This window comes from Pteropus medius, unplaced genomic scaffold, assembly GCF_902729225.1.
Source record: "Pteropus medius unplaced genomic scaffold, Ma_sr-lr_union100, whole genome shotgun sequence".
NCBI classification, from domain to species: domain Eukaryota; kingdom Metazoa; phylum Chordata; class Mammalia; order Chiroptera; family Pteropodidae; genus Pteropus; species Pteropus medius.
Genome location: NW_024340699.1, coordinates 9,811,146 through 9,834,588, shown reverse-complemented (window position 1 = coordinate 9,834,588; position 23,443 = coordinate 9,811,146). Strand labels below are relative to the sequence as shown.

Genomic DNA, 23,443 nt, shown 5'->3' with positions numbered 1-23,443 from the left:
AGCAAAAATTAACAACTGAAAGTAGTATAAACAATTCCACAATCCTGTTTGGAGATTTTAGCACCTTTCTCTCTGTAAATAATAGAAACAGATCAAAACAACATCAACAAAAAACAAAATAGTAAAGACAAAAACTATGTGAACAGCACTATTAACCATCTTGGCTTAATTTCTATTTACATACTATTATACACAACAATGGTAAAATACACATTCTTTTCAAGTGTTTACCAGGATTCTGGGTCATTAAACTACTCTCAATAAATTTAAAAAGACTGAAATCATATAAAATGATATTGACTAAGACAGAATTAGAAATCAGTAACAATAAGACAACTAGGATAACCCCAAATATTTGGAAATAAAAAGCACGCTTATAAATAATACACAAATTAACAAATAAGCAACAGATTAAAAAATACTTTGTTACATAATAATTAAAATCAAAATTTATGAGATGCAGCTAAAGCAATGCTTAAAGTAAAATTTATAGCTTTAAATCTTTTTATTAGAAAAATGCCAAAATCTAAAAATCAAAGATGTGGAGTCTCCAATCCAAAATTAGGGGAGAAAAAGACCAAATAAAAAGTATATTATAACCAAGTAGGATTTATCCTTTAAGCCAGCAAAACTGGCTTAATATAGAAAAATCAATCAATGTAATTCACTATAATTAAAATGAAGGAAAAAAGGTCATTTGAATAGATGCAGAAAAAGCATTTTAAAAAAATCAATGCCCCATTATTATAAATAGTTGGGAGAATAGAACTTCCTCAAATTTATTATGGACAGCTTTAAAAAAAAAACTACAGATAATATACTCGATGGTAAAACGCTGAATGCTTTTTCTGTACAAACTAAAACAAGGCCAGATTACCCACTCTTCCCACTTTTCTTCAATACTGTATTGGAGGTCCTACCATTGAAATAAAGCAAGAAAAAGAAATAAGAGGTATGAAGACATAAAACTGTCTTTATTTGCAGATGACATGATCATATAAAACAATCCTAAAGTATCTACAAAAAAACTATTAGAATCAATAAGTGAATTTAGCAAAGTCATAGGACACAAAGACAAAAATCAATTTTAGTTTTATAGAGTAGCAGAGAATAATCATAAAATTTACAACAGCATAAAGATATATAAGAATAAATTTAGTGCAAGATTTTTAATACCTGTGCGCTGAGAACAACAAAGCATTGCAAAGAAAATTAAAGAACACCTATGTAAATGGAGCAATATAGCAAGTCACTGAACTGGAAGACTGCGTATTGTGAAGATGACCTAAACTGAAGTAGGCATTGACATGCAATCCCAGTCAAAATCTAGTGAGTTTTTTGGAAGAAACTGACAAGCTGATGCTAAAATTAATACAGAAATTAATAATAAAAAAGTGCCTAGAAGAGACAAAACAAGTTTTAGAAAGGAGAACAAGACCAGAGGACTTAAATTACCTGATATCAAGAATTATAAAGCTGTGCTAACCAGTACAGTATGAAACTGCCATGTAGGTCAATGATACAGAATAGAGTTCAGTAACAGACCTTAGCCTTTTATGGTCAATTGATTTTTGACAAAAAGTGTCATGATAACTCAATGGAGAAAAAAGAGTCGTTTCAGCAAATGGTGCTAGAACTTGATAAGTGCATGGGCTAGGGAGGGGGCCTTATTTTTACCTCGTACCATTCACAAAATTAAACAAAGTGGATCAAAGACCTAAACATAATAGCTAAAAATATAAAACTTCTAGAAGAAAACATAAGACAACATCTTTGCAACTTGGGTTGCACATTTCTTAAATATAAAAAGCACAAGCCATAAAGAAAAAATTGAAAAGGTAGATCATCAGATTTTAACTTTTGCTCTTTAAAGATAGTTAAGACAAAACCACAGAAAAGGAGAAAATATTTGCAAACATATACATGAAAAAGGGATTGTATACAGAATTATAACCTTCTTACAATTCTAGTAAGAATACATATAAAAGGACAAGCAACCCAATTTAGAAATGTGCAAAAAATGTGAATAGACATTTCACAAAAGATACAAGAATGGCCAAGAAAAGCACGATATATATACAAGGTTAATTTGTATAGCATTAGTTTTAAAAGAAGATGGCAAATAACTCAAATGACTCTCAATAGTGGAGGATGATTAAATAAATGATGATACATTCAAAAATTAAAATGTTATGCATCTATAAAAAAATAAGCATTCTCTATATACTGCTTTCAAAATAGCTATAAAATACAGTTAAAGGAAAAAAAGCAAGAAACAGAACAGGGAGCTGGTATGCCACAGTCTATGTAAATAAGAGAGGGATAAGAATCTATACATTCCTAATTGTATATGCATAGGAAACTGGAAAGATATGCAAAACTAGTAAGAATCATTACTTATTAGAGTGAAGAATGAGAGGACACATTATAGGAGTGGAACTGAACACATTTTCTTATTTCTGGACAATATAAATATATTACCTCTTGAAAAAGATTAGGTGAATTAATATAAAGTTTGATACGAAAATAACTAAGAAAATAGCCACATTAAAGTGATAAGTAAAGTGATAAGTAACAAGGTTTAGTATCGTTTCATGTTTATTGACTGTTAGTTGTCATCATCAGCGATGACAACTAACAGTCAATAAACATGAAACGATACTAAACCTTGTTAATAATCATGGGAGTGAAAAGTCAAATATCCATGAGGTATAGCGCCTCAACCAGTCAGGGTGAGTGGGATAAAGTAGTACGATAGTTCTGTAATCTAGTGGCATTGTCTACTTACTGATGCTGACCATGAAATGGGTATACATAACAATCTTTACAGCAGCACTCACTGTATGAGCAAAAAATAGAGAAAACGAAAACCCACTGAAAAGAAAATGCATAAATAAACTGTAGCGTATTCAAAGAACAGAACGCTGGCAGCACAAATGAAGGAGCTCCAGCTATGGCATCAACACAGACTCTCATCAAGGTACATACTGAGAGAAGAAACAATACAGCAAGTTGTAGAAGAATAAATACAGCTTGATTGCATTTGTATGAAGTTCGGAAACATGCAAAACCATGCATTATTTTCAGAACTTATACATATGCAGTAAAACTATGAAGAAAAGGCTTTAGTTGATAAACACAAAATTCAAGATTATTGGTATTTTCTGCTGGTAGGAAAGAGGATAAATTTGGAAAGAAGAACAAAGGGAACAACAAAGATATGCTGACCTATTCTTTAAGCTCCATGATGGTGTCTGTCACTGCTAGCCACTGTGTCTCAATCTATATGAATATCCTCTTGTATATACTTGATATTTAACAATTTGCAAAACTCTACTAAAAGAAGTAATCAATGATGAAGAGACTAAGTGCTGCAAAAAATGTTAGTTCTCCCCAATTTAATTTATAAATAATGAAATCCTGGTAAGAGAACATTTAAAGTAGAAAAGGCTAACTATTCCACTATCTAGCGCCTCAGCAGTATTGTGCAACTAAACAAAAAGATAATGAATACAAGGCATTTTAAAGAGACATTATGTAAATGGACAATCTTTTGAAGAATTTTTACAAAAAAGTTTAGATGAGAAATCATCTAAAGTAAGTTTTACTATCAACTCTTACCACTCATTTTCCAAAACGAGATAAAATATACAAATAAATATTAAAAAAAAAAAAACCATTCTAGAACTATAATTAAAGTGCCTTCTACTAGAAATGTATAAAGCCAGTTCCACTCTCTAACTCATCTTATTAAAAAAATCTGAAAAAGCTATTTATTTTCATTCCCTGTTATGTTCCTAAAAGGATTTAAGGGATATACAGAAATAAATAAATCCTCCTTCAATAAAGGATTAAAGAAAAATAATGGGATTCATAGATTAAAGAATTAAAATATAGTAATAAAGTCATGGTGAAGGCTAATACACAAATATAAAGCCATGATGAGGTCTTATATAATTTTTTACTGGCTAAAATTGGGCTCTGAATTTGCAATCATCTATAACAAAAAAGGAAACACAATCAGATCAGTTAAAAGGTCGTTAGAAGACAATACAGTCTACTCAAAGACTATTATTAGCTCTGCTTGATACTGATTCCGGAGAGAAATTGTGCCTGTGAATCTTATAAAGGAAAACTAAAAATTAACCATTAAGCTACCAAAATATCCAGAAGGTTAAAAAAAAATTAATGGCTTATTAGAGGGTGAGGAAGTGGGGGAAATATATAAAAATAATTTGCATAAAATTATTAAAGTGATGAATGAAGCTACTTAAAATTCAACTTAAGACCACATAATAGTCATATGAAATTTACCGACCTTCCTGAATTGCCATGTCCACAGTTATCCCAGAAGCTGAATGCAGAAGCTTCTGATAATTCTGTGCGTTTTGGTCGAACAACTGTACAAGAAGAGTGCACGTCTTTTCATATTCACATCTGCTGACGGTGCATAACTGCTCCAACTGCTGAAACACAGTGGCGGTGTCATCCAGTGGATCATCTAAATGATCTCTGCAAATACATAAGAACGAGTTTGCAGACGACGTTAGAATGCGATGTACTTTCAGTCACCACAAATAAACTTTATGTTAAAGAAAAATTCCATCATGGTAAAGGAATAAAATAGACTGCAAGGTAAGAAATAAAATGTATTTGAAAATGACATGATTATGTACATAAAAAATACCAAAAAAACCTACAAAAAAGCTACTGGTGCTAACAAGTGCGTCTACCAAGGTCCTAGTACACAGGGTCAATAAACAAAATTCAACTGTATTACTATATACTAGCAATGAACAATTGGAAATTTAAATTTAAAAAAGCGTCTCTTCTAAAGGCACTAGAAAACATAAAATACTAATTAAATCTAATTAAACATATGTAAGATCTGAATGCTGAATATTACAAGATACTGACGAAAGAAATCACAGAAGAGCTAAATTAAAAGATAAACGTGTTCATTGGCTGAAAGACTTGATACTGCTGAGATGTCAATTCTTCCCCAAATGTTTATAAAAATTCAATGCAATCCCAGTCAAAATCCCAGCAGGGTTTTGTTGTAGATACTGACAAGATGATTCTAAAATTTACATAGAAACACAAAGGAAGTAAGAGCCAATAATTTTGAAAAGGGGAAACCAGAGTAAGTCATCTACTATCTGATGTCAAAGCTTATTATAAGACCACAGCAATCAAGACAAGGTATTGGCAGAAGGAGAAACACATAGATTAATGAGAACAGGGTCCAGAAATAGAACCACATGTATGTGGTCAATTTTTGAAAATGGTGTAGAGGCAATTCAATAGAGAGAACATAGTCTTCTACAAATGGTGTTTGGATAATTTGCCACCCACATGCAAAAGAAAAAAAAAAGAACCTTAAGCTTTACCTCACATCACATACAAAAATGAATCATAGATCTAAATGTTAATTCTAAAAGTATAAAAACCTCTAAAAGAAAAAATAAAGGATAAATTGGACTTCGTCAAACTTTAAAACTACTTCTCTTTGAAACACTTTGGGAAATGAAAAGGCAAGCTATAGACTGGGAGAAAATATTTGCAAAACACTATGATAAGATGTGTGACCAGAATATACAGACCTCCAAATCTCAGTATAAGAAAACAAATGACCCAATTAAAAACAAAAAACAACAACAACAAAAAAAAAACAGGCAACAGATTTGACTGGCACTTTGCCAAAGAATACACACAAATGATATGTAAGCTCATAAAAAGATACTCTACGTTAAGAGTCATTAAGGGAATGCCAATTAAAACTATAATGAGGTATCTCTACACACCTTCAGAATGACTAAAATTTAAAAAAACTGACAATATCAAGTGCTGGTGAAGATGCAAGCAATTGTATCTTTCGTACATTGCTGGTAGGAATGCAAAATAATCCAGCCACTTAGTAAACAGTTTGGCAGTTACTTATAAAGTAAAAAATGCACTTACCATGCAACCCGGGAGTCTCACACCTAGGTATTTACTCAAGAGAAATAATTATTCATAATTGACAAAAAATAAAAACAACCCAAATGTCTATTGACAAATGAATGGGTAAACAAACTGTGACAGGTCCATAAAATGGAATATTATTCAGCAATAAAAAGGAAAACTACTGACACAACACAGAAGAACCTAAAACACATTCTGCTAAGTGAAAGAAGCCAGACTAAAAGGCTATGTACTATGTGATCTCATTTATATGACATTATAGAAAAGGCGAACACTACAGGGAAACAAAACCAATCGGTAATTGCCAGAGGCTGAGGGTAGGAAAGGGCTGACTACAAAGGAACCCAAAAGACCTTCTGGGAAGTGATGAAACTATCCTTTACCTCGACCGTGATGATAGTTATCAATCATATGCACTTGTCAGAACTAATTAAACTGCACACTAAAAGGGGTGAATTTTATAGTAGGTAAATTATACTTCGATTTTTAAAAATTCCAAGATGCAGAAGATGAAAATACAACAGAAAGATTTAGTTTTCAATACCTCACGACAATGGCAACAGATTCCAATCGAGAAGTGATAAAGGCCTTCGTGATTTCTGGTGCATAAGTGTCTAATAAGTGGGGTTCAGTTGATTTCACAAAAGGAACTGATGCAACCATCCTTTGCCACAGAGTTAATAAATAATGAACACTGTTGGGAGCAAATTCCCAATGCTACAAAGAAATAAAGCAAATGTTATTGAAAATGACATATCTTCCTAGAATAAGAATTACAGAGGCAAAATTACTAAACAGAGATTTTAAAATTAATTTTTATCCTGATTATATAACCAATGAACACTTAACGTAGCAAATTTCATAAATGCAAAATAGTCTAAAGAAGAAATTAACAATCTCTCATTATTCTACCACCCAGGAATGTCACCATTAAAACATTAGTGTACTTTCTTCTAATCTTCATTTCATGAATAGTTTTTCAGAGTGGCTATCATGTGGAAAATATGGTTTTAAAATCTTCCTCCAGACTTATAAAAAAAATTTCAAAAATTTCCCAAAAACCAATCTGTAAAAGTTTTATTTCTTCACAAAGATTTTACTATGGCTTTTCGATTCATTCTTCAATATTTGTTATTTAGATTTTATAATTTTTTGTTATAAAAAATGTCACAATGAACATTTTTAGCAAAGCACTGTAATAATTGTTAAAAAAAAAATCCCCACCAAACCTTACCAAGAAATTGTTTTAAAACTATCTACAGTTTAATACCATTATATATTTCTATTTACCTGTAGGCTAGTAATGGTAAAATTAGCAATCAACCTGATAACTTCAGGATACTCCTTCACCATAACTAATTCTCCCAGCTGGTAATTTGTCTTTAAACGAGCTAAAAATCGACAAAATTCATGATAATTACCTGGATCAGACAAACCCTAAAATATGAGACAAAAAAGAAAAAGATATTTAAAAATACTCAAAAATAAATGAAACAAAATATTATACCATTAATAAAATTCCAAGGGTATTTTATTAAGTTTCCCAGTTTTCAAGGGTACTTATGGCACTTTATATCAACTGGGTAGGTATTAATGAAAGAAAACAAATAATTCCTGTTGGATTTAACATGGTCATGAATGATTAATAACAAGGAATCCAAATAGAGGCTTTTGGAGGAAGCTCTGCACCATGACGACTAAATTGTAATGTTTAGGAACCCATTGTATTATGCAAAACATTTACGTGTGTGTGTCCTGTAGCTTAAACAAAGTCAATAAAAGACTTGAAAGGTATTTAAGGGAAAAAATAAGAATGGGCTCTTGAAAGCCCGGAAAAGAGCAATATCAGCTCGACGTAAGAAAAATGGTATATGTGCACACACAAATCACAGAAATGTCTGTTAATTTAACAAATTTTTATTGAGTACCTACAGGTATTGTGCCCTTCGGCAATTCTCTATTGCTAAATGGAGGATCATTTGAATAATTTATGGCAAGGTAGAACAGGAAGTTTAACAAAACTACTACAAGATATAGAGGTGACTTTGGGGGAAGATAGGTTAGAAGACCAAGTGCCCCTGATTGTCTGTGAGCTGCTTGAAGACACAGCACGCGTGCTATTATCTCTACAGGCTGAGCACTTTGCTTGGTAGCTGCCGTAAAAAATAATTAGAAAAGTATCTGTTTAATACTAAAAGAGTTTCTAAGAAATGTCATTCGAATGAGCTACATGAAAGAATATAAAATAGTGTCTAATTATTAAAGACAAATTATAAAAAGATATTATGTACTCATAGGTCTTCTGATACGTGTCTGTGATTCTAAAATAATTAATATAATATTCGAGCTAACTTTTACAGCCATAAACCATCAACATGTAGATGTTGGAAAATCAATTAAGAGAATTATCTGACATTAGCATATTACCTTCCACATAAAGAAAGATTGATGACGGTAATTAAAACAACTTTTAGAATTTTTTAAGTATATTGGTAAAATCCCATTTATCAGCAAAACACGTAAATTTTACAGTACAGTACACTGAAAAGGTAAAGCAAATGCACAATATATAAAATACTCCTGAGAATAACCTGCAAAAACAATTGCTCTTTATAATTTTCCTTATGTAGATATTATATGTCCCCTCAAAAATCAGTAACCACCAAGAGACTTACATAAACCTCCTTAAATCATATAACTTTAAAAACTCTGTACTTTCATTACAGATATTTTAAACCAAAACCAAAAAGTAAAACAAAAAATTTTATCTAGACATGCAAAAATCATTAATTAATGATGGCTTTGTATTCCTCTGAAATAAATATTGCTATTGAAGCTTTGCAGTTAGTGTTGAGAGTAGATTTTAAAATCTACAAACTCTTATTTGTCCACAAGAGGGCAAAAAGACATTATTTCATAATTTAAAGCCACTTATTACAATGTTAACATTCAGATTTAAGTCTTCTAGTTCAGAAGATATAACTCTGAGTTAATCACTTCACTAATTTAAGAAGTACAATCAAAGAAATGTAGCACAATGGTAAAACAAACAAACAAACAAAAAACGCAGAAGCATAAGATATATAACCTCTACTCACCTAAAAGGATGTAAAAAATAAAAGAGGAAGAACACAGAAATCTGTCAAGAATACATCCATTTTTAAAAACTGCCCGTTTCTACTACAAATGAAATATAAAGAAGATGGATATGATACTTCATGTTTTCTTCCAGTACCATAATAAAGTCACGGGTTTCTTACACAGCTTTCAGCAGAAAAACTGTTATTTCTACATGCTAAATATTAATTAAATTACTTCGTAAATACCTGAGGGTTTTCAAGTATCCTCCTTACTCCCTTAATTAAATTACCAAGGTACTTGGCACGTTCAGGACTGCTAAATAAGGACCTTCTTGTAGAAGCAAACTGAACTAAACATGAAAGTGCCTGAAAAAGGGAAAACAAACTTCATTTCAGTTTTTAAAGTAACTATGGCCACATGTGAGGTACACTTGTCTTTATATAAAAAAATTTATTTTTTGTGATTAAAAAGGCATCATAGAATCTAGAAATAATGAAAGCTAAACATTTAACATATCAATCACCACTACCACCCACGAGTCTTCAGCTCCATGACCAACATTCCGGTTTCTATCTGCGTGTACTCTCCTCTAATATTCTTATCATATATTAAATATGCCGGAGCAGAGACTGGACACGCACATACTCAAAAGGCTTCCAACTGCTTCTGATGACCAGTTCTGTTTGCAAACCCATGAATCAGATGTTCTACCAAAGAGAAAATATGGTTTCGTGGCAGAGTATGTTTGGGAAATACAGCACGTTATGCACTGTGGCATCCTGCAGTGGGATAAACCCCTGGGGCTTCATTAATCTAACATGCCCCAAATCTGTTTGGTGATAAAGATCTCTCCATTCATTACTATCAAGGAACAATCTGGAAACTGCTGCTGGAAAAGTCAGATACCCTCTAAAAATTCCTACAGAGTATCTGTGGCCTAGTTATCATCCTAAAATTAATACTTTACCAGACAATTTCCCTACTTGGGTTCTTAATTTTACCACTGGTACCCACCAAAGTTTGTCTGATCATTAAGTAAAAGACCCAAAATTGGCAACTTTCAAGCCACCAAACTGGCCCATATACGTTTTGTTATCGGTTCGCATGCATTGGCTTGCCCACTCTTTTTTTAATTAAAGTTTGCTGCCAATATTTAAATATTTTAATTTCATGCAAAATGTCTGGCTTTTCTGGTGAGGATGAGCATAGGGATAAAAATCAGAGGATGGCCTTTTAGGTGGTCTCCAGTTTGCCACAGTCCCGTTAGAAAATAAAAAAACTTCCTTAGGCAATTCTGATGTGTAGAAGGTTTGGGAACCCCTAGTATAGTAAAAAAACCATCCAGCGCTTGGGGGCCAAAAAAAACCTGGGTTTGAATTTCAGCTCTGATATTTAATTTGCTGCCCTAGAGAAAGTCACTTAAGCCAGTCTAGGCCTGTTTCTTTGTCTACACAGTGAGGATAACAACACTTACTTCGCAGGGCCACTGGGAAGATAAAGCGAGACAAGCACCACATAACAGGGCATGCCCAAGAAACGTTACTTTCTCTTAAAACAGTCGTTTTCTACTTTATTTTTTAAGAACCAGTAGCCCATCTGTTTTATCCCAGAATGTAATTGTACATGAAACCAAGGTTTTTCAACAACTAAAAACAGGACTGTTCTGCTTAAAAGAAAGAAGGGTGAAGTAGGTGGCATCACCTGGAAATGTGTATGTCCTGTGAAACCCAGTTTAAAAACCACCATCTTAAAATCCTAGATTCGAGAGCGCACACGTTTAAAAAACAACGACAACAAAAAAAAGAGGAGTATTTTTGTGAATCGGTTTCTCCCTTCTAGGCAACAACATATATAAACAAACATACTACTGACATGTACTTTAAATCTGGAACATCTTTTTTTGGAAAATGGCAATATTAGAATTCTCCAACTTTACTTTTCTACAAGCTTAGATATGAAACTGACAACTTTTTCTTTATTTTTTTTTTCAATCTTGCCTGGTCTGTTTTAGCTTCCACAAAGATGGGGTTCACAGCCTCAAAGTTCTCTATAACCAATAAGTTTCAAGAATTTTTTAATCACATAATAGAATTTGATTCAAAAAATAAATGAACTGGAGTGATGGGCACAAAATCCCCTTTGATTCTCATTTAGAGATATCTGATGGGGGCTGCCTGGCACACCTGAGATATGGAGACAGACAGGATTGAGGAAGAGTCAGAGAGATAACAGAAGGGAATATAGCAGACGGGGTCCAACTACTGGTCAGAGGCCCAGAAGCAGGAACGCGGACTGAGAAGGAAGAAAGATACTTAGAGGCTGATAGTGTGTCTTGGCTCTGAGCAGGAGCTAAATGAACAGTTATTGGTTCTGGGTTCGCCCATTCGATGAAATGCACTGTTGACTGCAGATAGAATCTGACAATTGCTTAAGCAATATAAATCCCAAAAGATGTCAGAATTTCCTGTGAGAGGTAAACCCATTCAAGAACATGAATAGAATTTTTAAAAGTAAATCTATACCACCCTTAGAGAAAGATCATAGGTACTTTTTAGTGACATGATTAATGATTTTTACTTACTAACTGGGATAGTAGCGGTGGAAGAGAATGATACAAATTGAAGAAAAGATCCAATGTTTCTGGTTCCAGGAAAACTAGAAAAAAAAAAAATTATTTTCTACACCATCACTTTCAATTCTGTGATCTTAACATCGTAAGCCATTATCACATAAACCAAGAACCCCAAAACCCCTGCATGTGGCCACTCTTTCCAGTTTGGCTTAATTCCTTTTTAATTCCTATTTTCCTTTGAAAGATAAATTAATACAGAGATAGAAATTAACTAGCTAAGATGTTCCTTATTTCTATGTAGCATCTACAGTTCTTACCTAGAGCATTTTAATATTTTCCTTTGTATTCAAGTAATATAAACATTTAAAAATGCAAATAGTATCAAAAAGTACTTAAAAAGTATATAATAAAAAAAAACTATACCCTACCCCATTTTCAACAACTTTTTTGACTCTTAGTTATACTTATATATATGTTTACAAATAACACGCTACATTACTACTTCTTTACTGGTTTTACTTTAGACATTAAATGAATTCCTGTTACAGTACATGAGGCTTTAGATGTCTAATCACTTACTCTACCACCCCCCCTCCACAATCCATTCTCTCTTAAAAACACATCCACTATTATGACAAGTTGAGATTAAATCAATTCTAAGTGTTTACATTTACTATGTAAATAATGTTAATAACTGAGCCAAGTACACTATGATTATATCACATTTATAACAGTCTCTGGATTTAATCATAGCATCCTTTCTGTGCTTAGTTGTATGTCACTAATTCTTTCCAAATGCTCTGACGGATCTGCAAAATGTCCTTCATGCCATTTTTCACATAATCAATAGCATCAAGTAACCTATCATTTCCATTTTCGCTCCTGTATCGCCCAGAGCCTTCGCTTTGGAGGGGTTATTCCTAAACTTGGTATATAACTATCTCTTTTTTATGTCTGTTCACTGTTCACTCATGTTGAAGCTCTGTTTTCCCAAACCCCTTCCTTATCTTCCACTTTCTTGGCTTGTATGATCAAGTAGCTTCCTGAGAGCAAGTACATAAGGGATAAACCTCAGGAAGATTTGCATCTACTCTCTTAAACTTCATAATTTCAGTCTAGTGTGAAACTAATTTTCCCTCAGAAGTCTGAGGACATTACTCCTTGTACTCTGGCCTCCAGCGCTGCTGCTGAGAAGTCTAATACCTTTCTCGATGCCAGTCCCTTGAAGTGATTTACTTTTTTTTCTGGTGGATTTTAGGATTTTCTGTTTATCTTCGTTATTCTGAAATGCCATGATTATGAACCTTAGTGTATATGCTTTTTTCATTCATTATGTTGGGTTCTTGATGGGACTTTTCAATCTGAAAATTTATGTGCCAGTGCTATGAACATTTTTTGGTATTATCTGTTTACAAATTTCCTTCTGTTTTTCCTGTCCTCTTTAACTCCTAAGTTAGATGCCGGACCTCTCAGCTTCATGCTCCAATATTCTTGTATTTTTATATCCTATCGCATCTCTCTTTGCTTTTCTGTTCTACTTCCTGAGATATTTCTTTAACCTTTATCTTCTAACTCTTTTACTGATATTTTATTTTCACGACCATCTTTTCATATTTGGAACATTCTCTGAAAGTTTCTTTTTAAAACAATGTCCTATTCTTGTTTCAAAGATGAATTGCCTTTTCGTATCTCTCTGGGAATACATATACCTTTTTTAAGTTTATTTCTACTCTTCATTTTGTTTCTACTAACACTCACCACCTCTTTAAAAAAATTTTTTTGAGAAAATTTCAGACTCTTATGCAGTTGCAAAAAATAACACAAAGAGACTCCAAGTACCCTTTACTCCGTTCCTCCCAATGGTAACTTCTTAGAAAACGATGGTACAGTATCACAATCAGGAAACTACCTTGGTACAATCCACCAGTCTTATTCAGATTTCCCAGATTCACATGTACTCATGAGTGAATGTGTATGTGTATATTTAGTCTGTGCAATTTTAATTAGATGTTGGTTCATGTATTCATGACCACGATTACGATACGAAGCCCCTTTTAATTGTTTGTTTTAGTCTCTAATTTCCAGGTTAGAGGTTTTCACACAATCTATGGTGATTCTCACTTTATCTGATTACCCTGAACGTGAAACCTCCCCAGTTTAATTTCTCGGGGGTAAAAAAGCTCTGGTCTTGAGAAGCGAGAAGGAAGTGCACTCAGGGCAGAGAAGGGGAAAGACTGTCACCTAGCCGCACACGTGGTGAGAAGATCCTGGGGATTCTGAGCCCTTTCAGCCCCAGTCCCCACTTGTGACGTCAGAAATACCCTTTCTAGTGCCATCGTCTTTCTGGGATGTGTGAGAACAAATCAGCTTGCTTGTCCTTGGTATCCCTCTCTGTAACAATGTTAAGTTGCTCTTCTGCCCCGCTAAGTCAATTATTCTATTTTATTCTCTTTATAACTTTAAAAATCATGTTGATATCTATTGCCGGGTGTTGTATCCTCTCCCACTATTTATCTGAAAGTTTTCAAACGGAACTCTGCATTTTCCCTCCCAAACCTGTTTCCCTTCTAACTCTAGAGCTGTCTTTCCTTTTTTTACAAAATCAAAATATGGAAGTTCCTCCGATATGAATTGGGGAAAACAGATTTCGTTATTGGCTATCAGCAGCTACCTTCTGACTGCCGAGCAAAAACAGAGGACTGCAAATAGGCAACTATAGTACTTAGTTCTCTGCCTCTTACGCTGACCATCTCTGACACTAAACGTTCTTCTTACTTGTTCTCCAGGTCGTTGGAATCTGCACTGTGCAAAGATCATCTGCAGATTCATCTGCTAAACTGCCAATGAAGTCAAAGTTAAGGCAGTTGAGGACTAGTTTCAAGACCTGCATTACTAGAGTCTGTTGACTTTCATCCTGAAGATTCAAAGGTTTGGCCAATACCTGAAAAAAGTTCAAAGTCAAATAAAACATCATGAAATATGTCAATAAACAAATTTTCACTTCACTAATTTAAATAATTCTTCAATGCCAAATTAAAATGAGCAAAAAAAACCCAAAAGTGATGTTGTTGTATGTTTTAGAAAGAATTGTAAAATCTCTATCAACAAAAATCTACAATAACAGACTATCTTCAAATTTTATTTTACAAAACGGAAATAAAAACTTTTACACTTACCTGTAAATTGTAGGTCACTTTCTAAAGTTTTAAGAGGTAACTTTAAGACAAATACTTTAAACAGCACCAACGTATAAATATATGGAATTCATTAGCTCAAAGGTTTCTTGGAATAAGCTGAAAATATAAGGTTCTTCAAGAAAAAGTGGGGAACTTCGAGCATAAATAATCCCAATTCAGCTAACAAGGTCTTCAGAGCTGTTTGAATGTGGAAGCACACTTGCGAGCTTCTGGACAATAATCCTGAATGCCCCGCCCCCCTCAAACGCAAAATGTCCATTCTGATACAACCAGAACAGATTATATCTCGTAGAGATACATCATGAAATATTTGCAGAGGAAATGATATGAAGTCTGAGATTCTGCTTCCAGAATAACACAAAAAGAACTAAAGTGGTTAGGTTAAGGATACAGATGAAACATGGTCATGAGTTGTTACTGCTTAACTGGCTGATTGGTCCAAAGGAGCTAATTATACTATTCACATACTTTCGTATATGTTAAAATTTTCCATGCTAAAAGCAAAATGTTTTAAATAATGAAGGGTCTTTCAGTGTGGCCTAATGTGGGAGTTATCATGTTACTAGACCACAGAACTGAAATAAGTAGAAAATAGTGATTAGTGAAACATGCTTTGGAAAATGCTATATTATACCAATTCACAAGCTTGAGCAGTATGAAAGAGTCTCCATATTACAAGAGAACACCATATGATTATAAATCATATTATCCCTAATGATCGATAGGGCAAGACGTAGCAAATGAGGAAATCTTTCCCAAAGAAGTTATTTAAGTCAACTATCTTGGCTGAACTATGAATAAATACTGGGAGCTGATGAATCAGGAAAACGTACTGTCATTTCAAATATGGGCGGGGCAACCCGGAAACTAAGTCTCAGTCAGTTTCTGTAATAAATCATCTACATAAGACGACAATGAAACTACTACCTAACTGCAAGTTGCTAAATTCCCTTTGGATTTACTGTATTACATCCTTAGTAAAAAAAAAAAAAAAGAAAAAGTGAATTTTTGGAACCTCTTACAGATCTGAGCAAATCTACTGTACTTTGGATTGTCCACAACAACGCTTCAAAAGGCAGAATGAGGGGAGGGATTCATTTGAAATTCTTTTGAAACTTAAAATTTCCTAAATATTTTAACTTGGATATTGAATTATTAAATAACTTACCTCTTTCAGAAGAGAGCATGCTAGCACTAAAATGTCTTTGAGAGAAGTGTCACGAAACGAGGTAGCTATTTTCCTGTGTTTTGCTGAAGGTCTAGAATAATCAACCTAAAAAGGTCAAGGTGAATTTACTTAACCAGACTTAACGATTAGCAAAACAAAATTTTATTAAGAAAAGGAATAGAAATAATGATTAAAGAATCGTAAAGTATAGAGCGAGCTAAAAGAACTTTTAAATATCTACTGGGATAACTGACTTGCTTAATAAGGTTGCTCAAAGAGTTAATGGCACAGCCGCGGTCAAAACCCAAGTTTCTGAATTGTTCCAACTCAGGGCTCTTTCTACAAACTGTAATGACCCCAAAATTAAAAACCAGAATTGACTACTATAAAATAATAGATAAATACTATCAATTCCTGCTCCTCAGACTCCATCAATAAAATGAGAAATCGCTAACATAATTTTCAAATTCTAACTTTCTGTGAATCAGCGAACTGAATCAATTACATAAAAATTCTTCTATGTGAAAGTGGTATTTCTATATATACCAGATATGTCATTGGTTTCATATATACTTGGTATTCTAAAAAGAAATCAAGGCAGAAATTATAAATAATCAAATATGATTTATTACATAAGCAATAGTATGTTCCCTCTGAACATTTTGTTAATGACAAATAATTTTTAAGAATAAATTTACTAAAGCTAGTTCTTGAGCCTCCAAAATATAATAGGGTCAAAACCACACTATTAATACCATTAATATTTCCATTTATCTATAGGAAAGAGCAAACGAAGCTGACATCAGCTACCCAAACAATTATTAACACCATGGACTACAGTTCCTACGGCATTCCTTTTGCTATTTGGAAGAAAATAAAGCATTTTCCCTGCTAATGTTCATAAATTTGAAAAAAAAAAAAAAAGCTCAAAATTGATTATCAGACACTTCCAAAGGCTCCATCATACAATTTAAACTATACCTAAATGCAACTTATTTATAGAAATGTGAAATGTAACAGTTCAAAGTGATTATAGGAACTAGTTACTAGAATCTGTTATCCAATATGTAAGATCTGAATTAGCATCTCCAGCATTTCTCCCTTCTTTCAAGTAAAACTTCCTTCAATATAGGAAACAAATTTTCCAGATTGCAGGAGACCAAAAAAACATGTCAAATAAATAAGATGCTATATTCTAAACTTGTTGCTTCCTGGGACATAGGATGTAATTTGAATGGAGTATGAGGATAACAATAACATGTCATTTAACTTTTTGATTTTAATTGTTGTATTATGGTTATACAAGCAAATGTCCTTGAATGTAAGAAACACACTAAAGTATTCTGGAATCGTGTCAGCAACTCAGCATTAAATGGCTGAGAAAAGAACTTTGTACTGTACTCCCATGTTTTCTGTAAGTTTAAGGTAGTTAATTAAAAATTAAAACAACTTATTTGCTCTCTGAATCATGCGCCAGGTAACATCTGACCTCAGTAATGACCCCCACACAGCAAATCCTCACTACCAGGGCCGTCTGCAGTACTATTATGCTAGGAAGTAGGAAATGAAAAGAAAATGCTAGTTTTAAGATTAGCAAAAAGCTGATGGTTATGTAAGCTAGACAATGAATAAATGGGGTTGTTGTACTATTCTCTTCATTGTTTTCTAATTCCTGATTGAATACAAGTAGAAAATAGTTATTTTGGATGATATTTTTTTTAATATATGCAGAAACTGTTGTCACTCCAAAGGGAGTTGGCAAGGGGTCCTGGATATGCAAGCTCTCCCTGTATGTCTATGTGTGTGGATGGATGGATGGATGGATATATATATATATCCATCCATCCACACACACCCACACCCACACACAGGCCATTTCAAGATGACATTTTTAAATACAGACACTACATTCTCCTTTATTATACCACTATTCCATGTAGAATCCAACTTCTTTTGTTTGGTTTAGAACCGTGTTAAGTACAAGCGTGCCCAGGAGCAGGTGACGATGCGCTCAGCTGCTGAGCTCATAAAGGCACCGTTGGGGGGAGGCGTAGCTTCTGAAAACTCCCCTCATGCGGGGTGAAAATCCACGCTAGATGTGGCGGAGTGCCAAGTGGCCTGTTCCTTAATGAGTCCCGCTGTGCGCCCATTGTTGAGAATCAATTCACCAATGAAAATCAATTCACCAAACGGCTTCTCTTCTATTTGTAAGCAAATAAAGGTTTGTTTCTCTTCTGCATTTAATTTATTTCTTATGGTTAGTGTATTACTATATATACAGAAGATAAAAGGACAATTCTCCATTTGCCACAGAGTAAGGACCATGTCTAATTCCCCGTTCTTTGTAGTACTTTATACTATTGCTGTTATTTTCAATAGCAATGAAAGAGTTCGAACACTTATTATCATCCCACCAATAGAAAAAAAAAACTACTCAAGAGTTTTATGCCATATAAAGAAGATTTTACATCAAAGAGACAGCATTACTTAGCAAACTTCATGTCACCATTAGACTGAAAGGCTTACCAGGTTCATTTCCTGAGTCAATTCTGAAAGGATTATTACTCCTATTATGCAGTGTTCCACAGTACCCTGTGGAGAAAATAACCAAGTTTGGCCTAAGTGGAGACATGTGATTGGTTCTTAATGTGTAAACCAGGTAATATTTACAAATAATTAAATACTGAAACATCACATTTTCTTAAATATATATCTAGTAAAATATGTATAAAAATTACTGAGTAACAGACCAAAAGAATTTCAAATTCGTTTTTGAAGAATAAGTTTCGGTATGCAGAGTTGAGGGGGATAAAAGCCCACCTGCCTTAGAACTGCATGACGCTCCACAAAATGGTTTCAGTACTTAGGACTTAGAATAAACTAAACCTCAAAATTCAAGTTTGGTTTAATACTTTTCATAAGACTATGAACACGAATGAACGAAAAATGCTTTTTAGTTCTATAAATTTGCTTGAAGGCTACTGAGATAGCTGTATTCAATAAATAATAGCTCAGGAACTAATTTAAACCCCTTGATCTAATATCAGATAAGATCACTCAGAACCTTTTAACGTTATTTTTGTAGTACATGTGTGCGCATTTATTGCATATCTATAATGAAGGCATCTAACGTGCTCAATGTACTGTGGTAAATACATGACTATCAACATGGTATACAGTTTCATTGCCTCTATAATGTTTTAATTTAATCAGCTTCTAATTTAATTTCAAAAACTTCCTTCAAATCAAAACTCAGATTTCATGGGCATATTACTAACAAATTACCTTATGCAAAATCCAACTGGAAGGATGAAAAAAATAAATGTAATGTCCAATTACAGTGTAATCATAAAAAGGCATTAATACAAATGATGCACTTTTCAAGTCTTAATTTTATAGTTGGTCATTCCCTATCACAGAATTCCATTAACACTGGGTCACTAGGTATAACTAAGTTCAAATTATCTCAAAATAAAAACATAAACAAAAGAAACGTCCCATAATGTCTGCATTTTAGTTCTCTATGGCCCATCAGAACAATACGAACTGCCTGGACTGGGCTACCGACTTTCTGTCACCGAAGTGTCCATCCTCCGCGTACTCGTCCAATGCTCCTCAAACCGTGGTTCCCTGACCAAGTGCTGGTCCGTGAACCTGCTGGTCATCTACAAACTCAATTCTAATCCAAGGATGGTTTGGTTCTAGTATGTGACCAGATAAAAGAGTTTGTTCCGTAATATAAAACAGCTAAGTCACTAAGTACATTGGCATTTTTTCACAGTACAGCTTTATTGATAAAGGAAGTACCACGTGTGCCTATATTCTGACATAAAACCCTTATTTCACTGTGGACCAGCAATGAGAACAGCGATGCCCCCAGACAACGGGGGGATCTCCTGGGTATGCACGTAGAAAGAGGCACGTAAATGTCTGGACTGTGGCAGCGATAAGGCTGCAACGACAGAGAAACGAAAAAACTTCGGGCCATTAAAGAGTTAACGAACTTAAAATAAATTTAGTATAAAATTTACAGAAGCTGCTGATACTCACAGGAACCATATGGGTACTATTTTAGAGTACTAACACAGTCAAGTCAATTGTCCTTCTCATGAATAAAGGTTAGGTCAAGTCGTATACCCAGAGAGCAAGTGCTTGTTTTGTGATACTACAATAAACTTTGAATATAAAACATTTTGTTTCTTCTAGTCTTTCAAAACTGACAAAAGCACACGAAAGCCCAACTGAAGCTCAACTTACCAGCCACTGAAAAGGGAGCTTGAAAAATGTTAGCCAACAAGAAAGATTTCATTCCACTGAGTTTTAGACCTTGATTTTTTTAAAAAAGAACTTCGAAGCCTATTCTTGTCTATGCTAATGATTCCTGAGGAGCTGTGTGCAATCTTAGTCAATGATGAGAGGGGTGCTTTGTGTTAGCCAAACTCGAAACTCCTCTGAATAAACTACCCCTCTGCCTCAGGGCAGATCTCCCCAGAGCTGAAAACACTTATGCCTGTGTCCTGTGTCGTTTTAGATGATCAAATACAGGAAGTCCTCACTTAACGACCTCAATAGGTTCTGCGCCTTTAAGGGAAATGACTTCTACCCAAACCAATTATACCAGGTGCTCATTGATATAAACAAGTTATAGCATCTCATCAACATTATTATTATAAAGCAACGTTATTTGAGAACCTGCCGCATTTGTTAACCATGGTTTCAACAATACGAATGAAAGAGAAGCAGCGCGGTCTAGTATTTTATTTTCTGAGGTTTCCATCATTGCACTATATGAATGAGTTACATCGTACACAGGGATTAAATTTTAAAGTTACTATATAAAAAAGAAAATCTCAGAAAGTCTAAATGGCCCCTAACTGCTGATAAACCGATACTGAACTCTCTCTCAATTAATCCAAACTGCCAGTTTTTCTTTGAGAATTTTAACACATTATTGCTTCTTCAGCAGAGCGCCAGCTGCAGTGCTTTCCTGCAAGCAGAGATAATGTTTGTATGAAAAAATATGGATCTTTAAACATCTAGATCACACTGAGCAGAGCACAATGGTCATCCTAAGAGGCATACAGGAACAGGAAACAGCAGACTTAGGTTTCCCATATGTTATCCCAGGACATACAATACCATGTGGAATGGCAACCGGTTTCATTGGCACAATTTAAATTAGTGTCCTCTTGCCTTTTTTTTTTTAACAGCCCAAATACCTGAATTTGTGTAAGTTAAGTGTGCATATGCTATAACTGCAGGTTGAAATGTTCTTGAGACTAAAAATGTCTACGTGGTATAATGTAAAAATTAAATATATATTATATATATCTTAAGTTAGAAAACTTGAAGTGCACGCTCTACGCTTTACTAGGTTACTGTGCAATCTTATGCAAATTACTTAACTTTTTATGCCTGTTTTCTCATTTACAAAATGAAATTCATAGAGATGTAATGAGCTTTAGATAATACATGAAAACATCATATACATGTTTTGCATATACAGATACCTATGTTAGAAATGTCAGAACACGTATTTTTGAAATTAGAAAACATAATATGCATTCTTCTGGTCTGGAAGTTATACAATGGCATGATCCTCATGACTGGCAAAAAAAAAAGAAAATAAAGTACCCAGGGGATAAATAACAACTCATAACTAACATGGTAGTGGGAGCCACAAAACCAAGCAAACCATCGGCTTTTAAGAAAAGCAGTTTCTAAAGCAAAAAGAAAGCAAGTAAGTGATGTTCCAGTGATGTAATGACGCCTACTTACCTGAAGAAACTTCTTCACATCAGCAATAATTTCTCTGAAGACAAACTGATCTTTCTGAACCTCAAACCACCCCAATTTAGTGATTTTAGCAATGACTTGAATTAGAGCTTGGATGACGAAGGGAGCCAGCTTGAGTTGTGACGCCACATAGTTAAGAATGTAGTTCCCTGGAAGAAAACATTCTATGACCATCTGAACGTTTCAGTAACACAATGTGAATCATGGAAGAAAAACAGGTGGTGATGATACGTTCTTTGACAAAAAGTCAATCTCTTTCTGTAAGATATATACTCATTTATATAAGATCTGCTATAAGACTAATTTGAAAGAGCAAATTTGTTCCAATTCAAATGATATATTAGGGGGAAATGTGTGTATCATGAGAATGTCACTTTTGTTTTTGCATGATTTTGTGTAGAAAAAAAATGCTAAGTGAATACAAAAAACTTCGACTTGGCCGAGTGAACCCAGCCCTACATGAAATACGCACACCTCAGAAATCTACAAGCTGCCTCATTCACCCTGTTCCCATCAGCCCCAGCCACCCTTCTCTGCTGTGACAGTTTCCCACCCTATTTCAGATCACCTTCCTTCCACCACTGCATAATAACTCCCAGGCAGCAACGCTCCCGAAGCCACATCCACAAGCCAAATTCGGGTCTTCTTCAAGTTAAAAAGCCGTATTTATTCGACTATTTATGAATTTCTTCACCATTTAACATGTATAAAACTCTACTACATCTTTTGTTAATTTTTTTTTAATGTGTCATTGACAGTTTTGAATTTTATTTCCATAATCCCATTTCTCTCATAAGTCTTGTGGTTTTATACATAGTATTGAATAGCACAGTCACTTTTAGGAATGCATGTGTCATGTTATAGCGAAACTTACTATAAACCTGTTTAAGTGGCATTAAAAGTACAAATAGTACGATATGATAAAAATAAGTATATAAGCAAAAGAAAGTACAAATAGACTAGTGGTAAATATACCAAAATCATTAAAAGTAGGTAGCAAATTCAAGTATGAGCTAGTGGACTAAGTAATTGAGGTCAGTAACAATTATGACACAAAGTCTACCAGAAAAATACAAGAAAATATTTTTTTAAAAGGGAAAGATTCCATTTCTACTTTGTCTCCAAAGGGCAGCATGCCATTTGGGAAAAGAGTGAAGAAAAGTTAAGTACCTGAATATTTAACTAAAAATAACTTTAATGGAAAAGAGTCCAAAATCCAAGTACACTGTCAATCATTGTTCTTGATACCTTCAGTGAGAGTCTTCGCATTAAAAAAAAAGTTCTCACGACTAGCATATTTCAACCTTATTTTTTATTAACATTAAAATTATAGTTATACAAATAAAAATAAGATAAAATAATATATATTTTTAAAAGCACAGATTTTCCTAGCATTAAGATAAATCTTAAAGAGGTTTCTCCTATTATAGTAATGTGGTTCTCTTGAGCTTCATTATGTGTAATCTTTTATTTTAATAACTAAACTGAAAAAGACGACACTGCTTTCTGAATATAAAAGAAAATCTGGTTTATTTACTTCAGTTGTTTTTACTTTTAATATCTTGAAAAGTTTTAACCTGGTGGGGCTATGAGGAGCCCATAGGTGGGTGGCAGTAACCATGAGAAGGATGATCTTGAAATAATAAAACAATGAATGGGAGACCA

General features: G+C 33.8%; 1 protein-coding gene across 8 annotated transcripts in view; it reads right to left on the bottom strand.

The window, feature by feature from the left end:
- Positions 1–23,443, bottom strand: part of RANBP17 (RAN binding protein 17) — a 249,100-nt gene that overhangs the window by 210,932 nt on the left and 14,725 nt on the right. For 7 of the 8 annotated variants that reach the window (XM_039877752.1, XM_039877708.1, XM_039877717.1 and 4 more), the window contains 9 exons: positions 21,761–21,927; positions 18,509–18,574; positions 15,983–16,087; positions 14,393–14,558; positions 11,627–11,700; positions 9,291–9,410; positions 7,255–7,401; positions 6,509–6,681; positions 4,319–4,512 (listed from right to left, as the gene is read on the bottom strand). In XM_039877752.1, coding sequence (XP_039733686.1) covers positions 4,319–4,512; positions 6,509–6,681; positions 7,255–7,401; positions 9,291–9,410; positions 11,627–11,700; positions 14,393–14,558; positions 15,983–16,087; positions 18,509–18,574; positions 21,761–21,927 — 1,212 coding nt within the window. The remainder of the gene's footprint in view (positions 1–4,318; positions 4,513–6,508; positions 6,682–7,254; positions 7,402–9,290; positions 9,411–11,626; positions 11,701–14,392; positions 14,559–15,982; positions 16,088–18,508; positions 18,575–21,760; positions 21,928–23,443) is intronic. The other variant, XM_039877743.1, reaches the window with a different exon arrangement.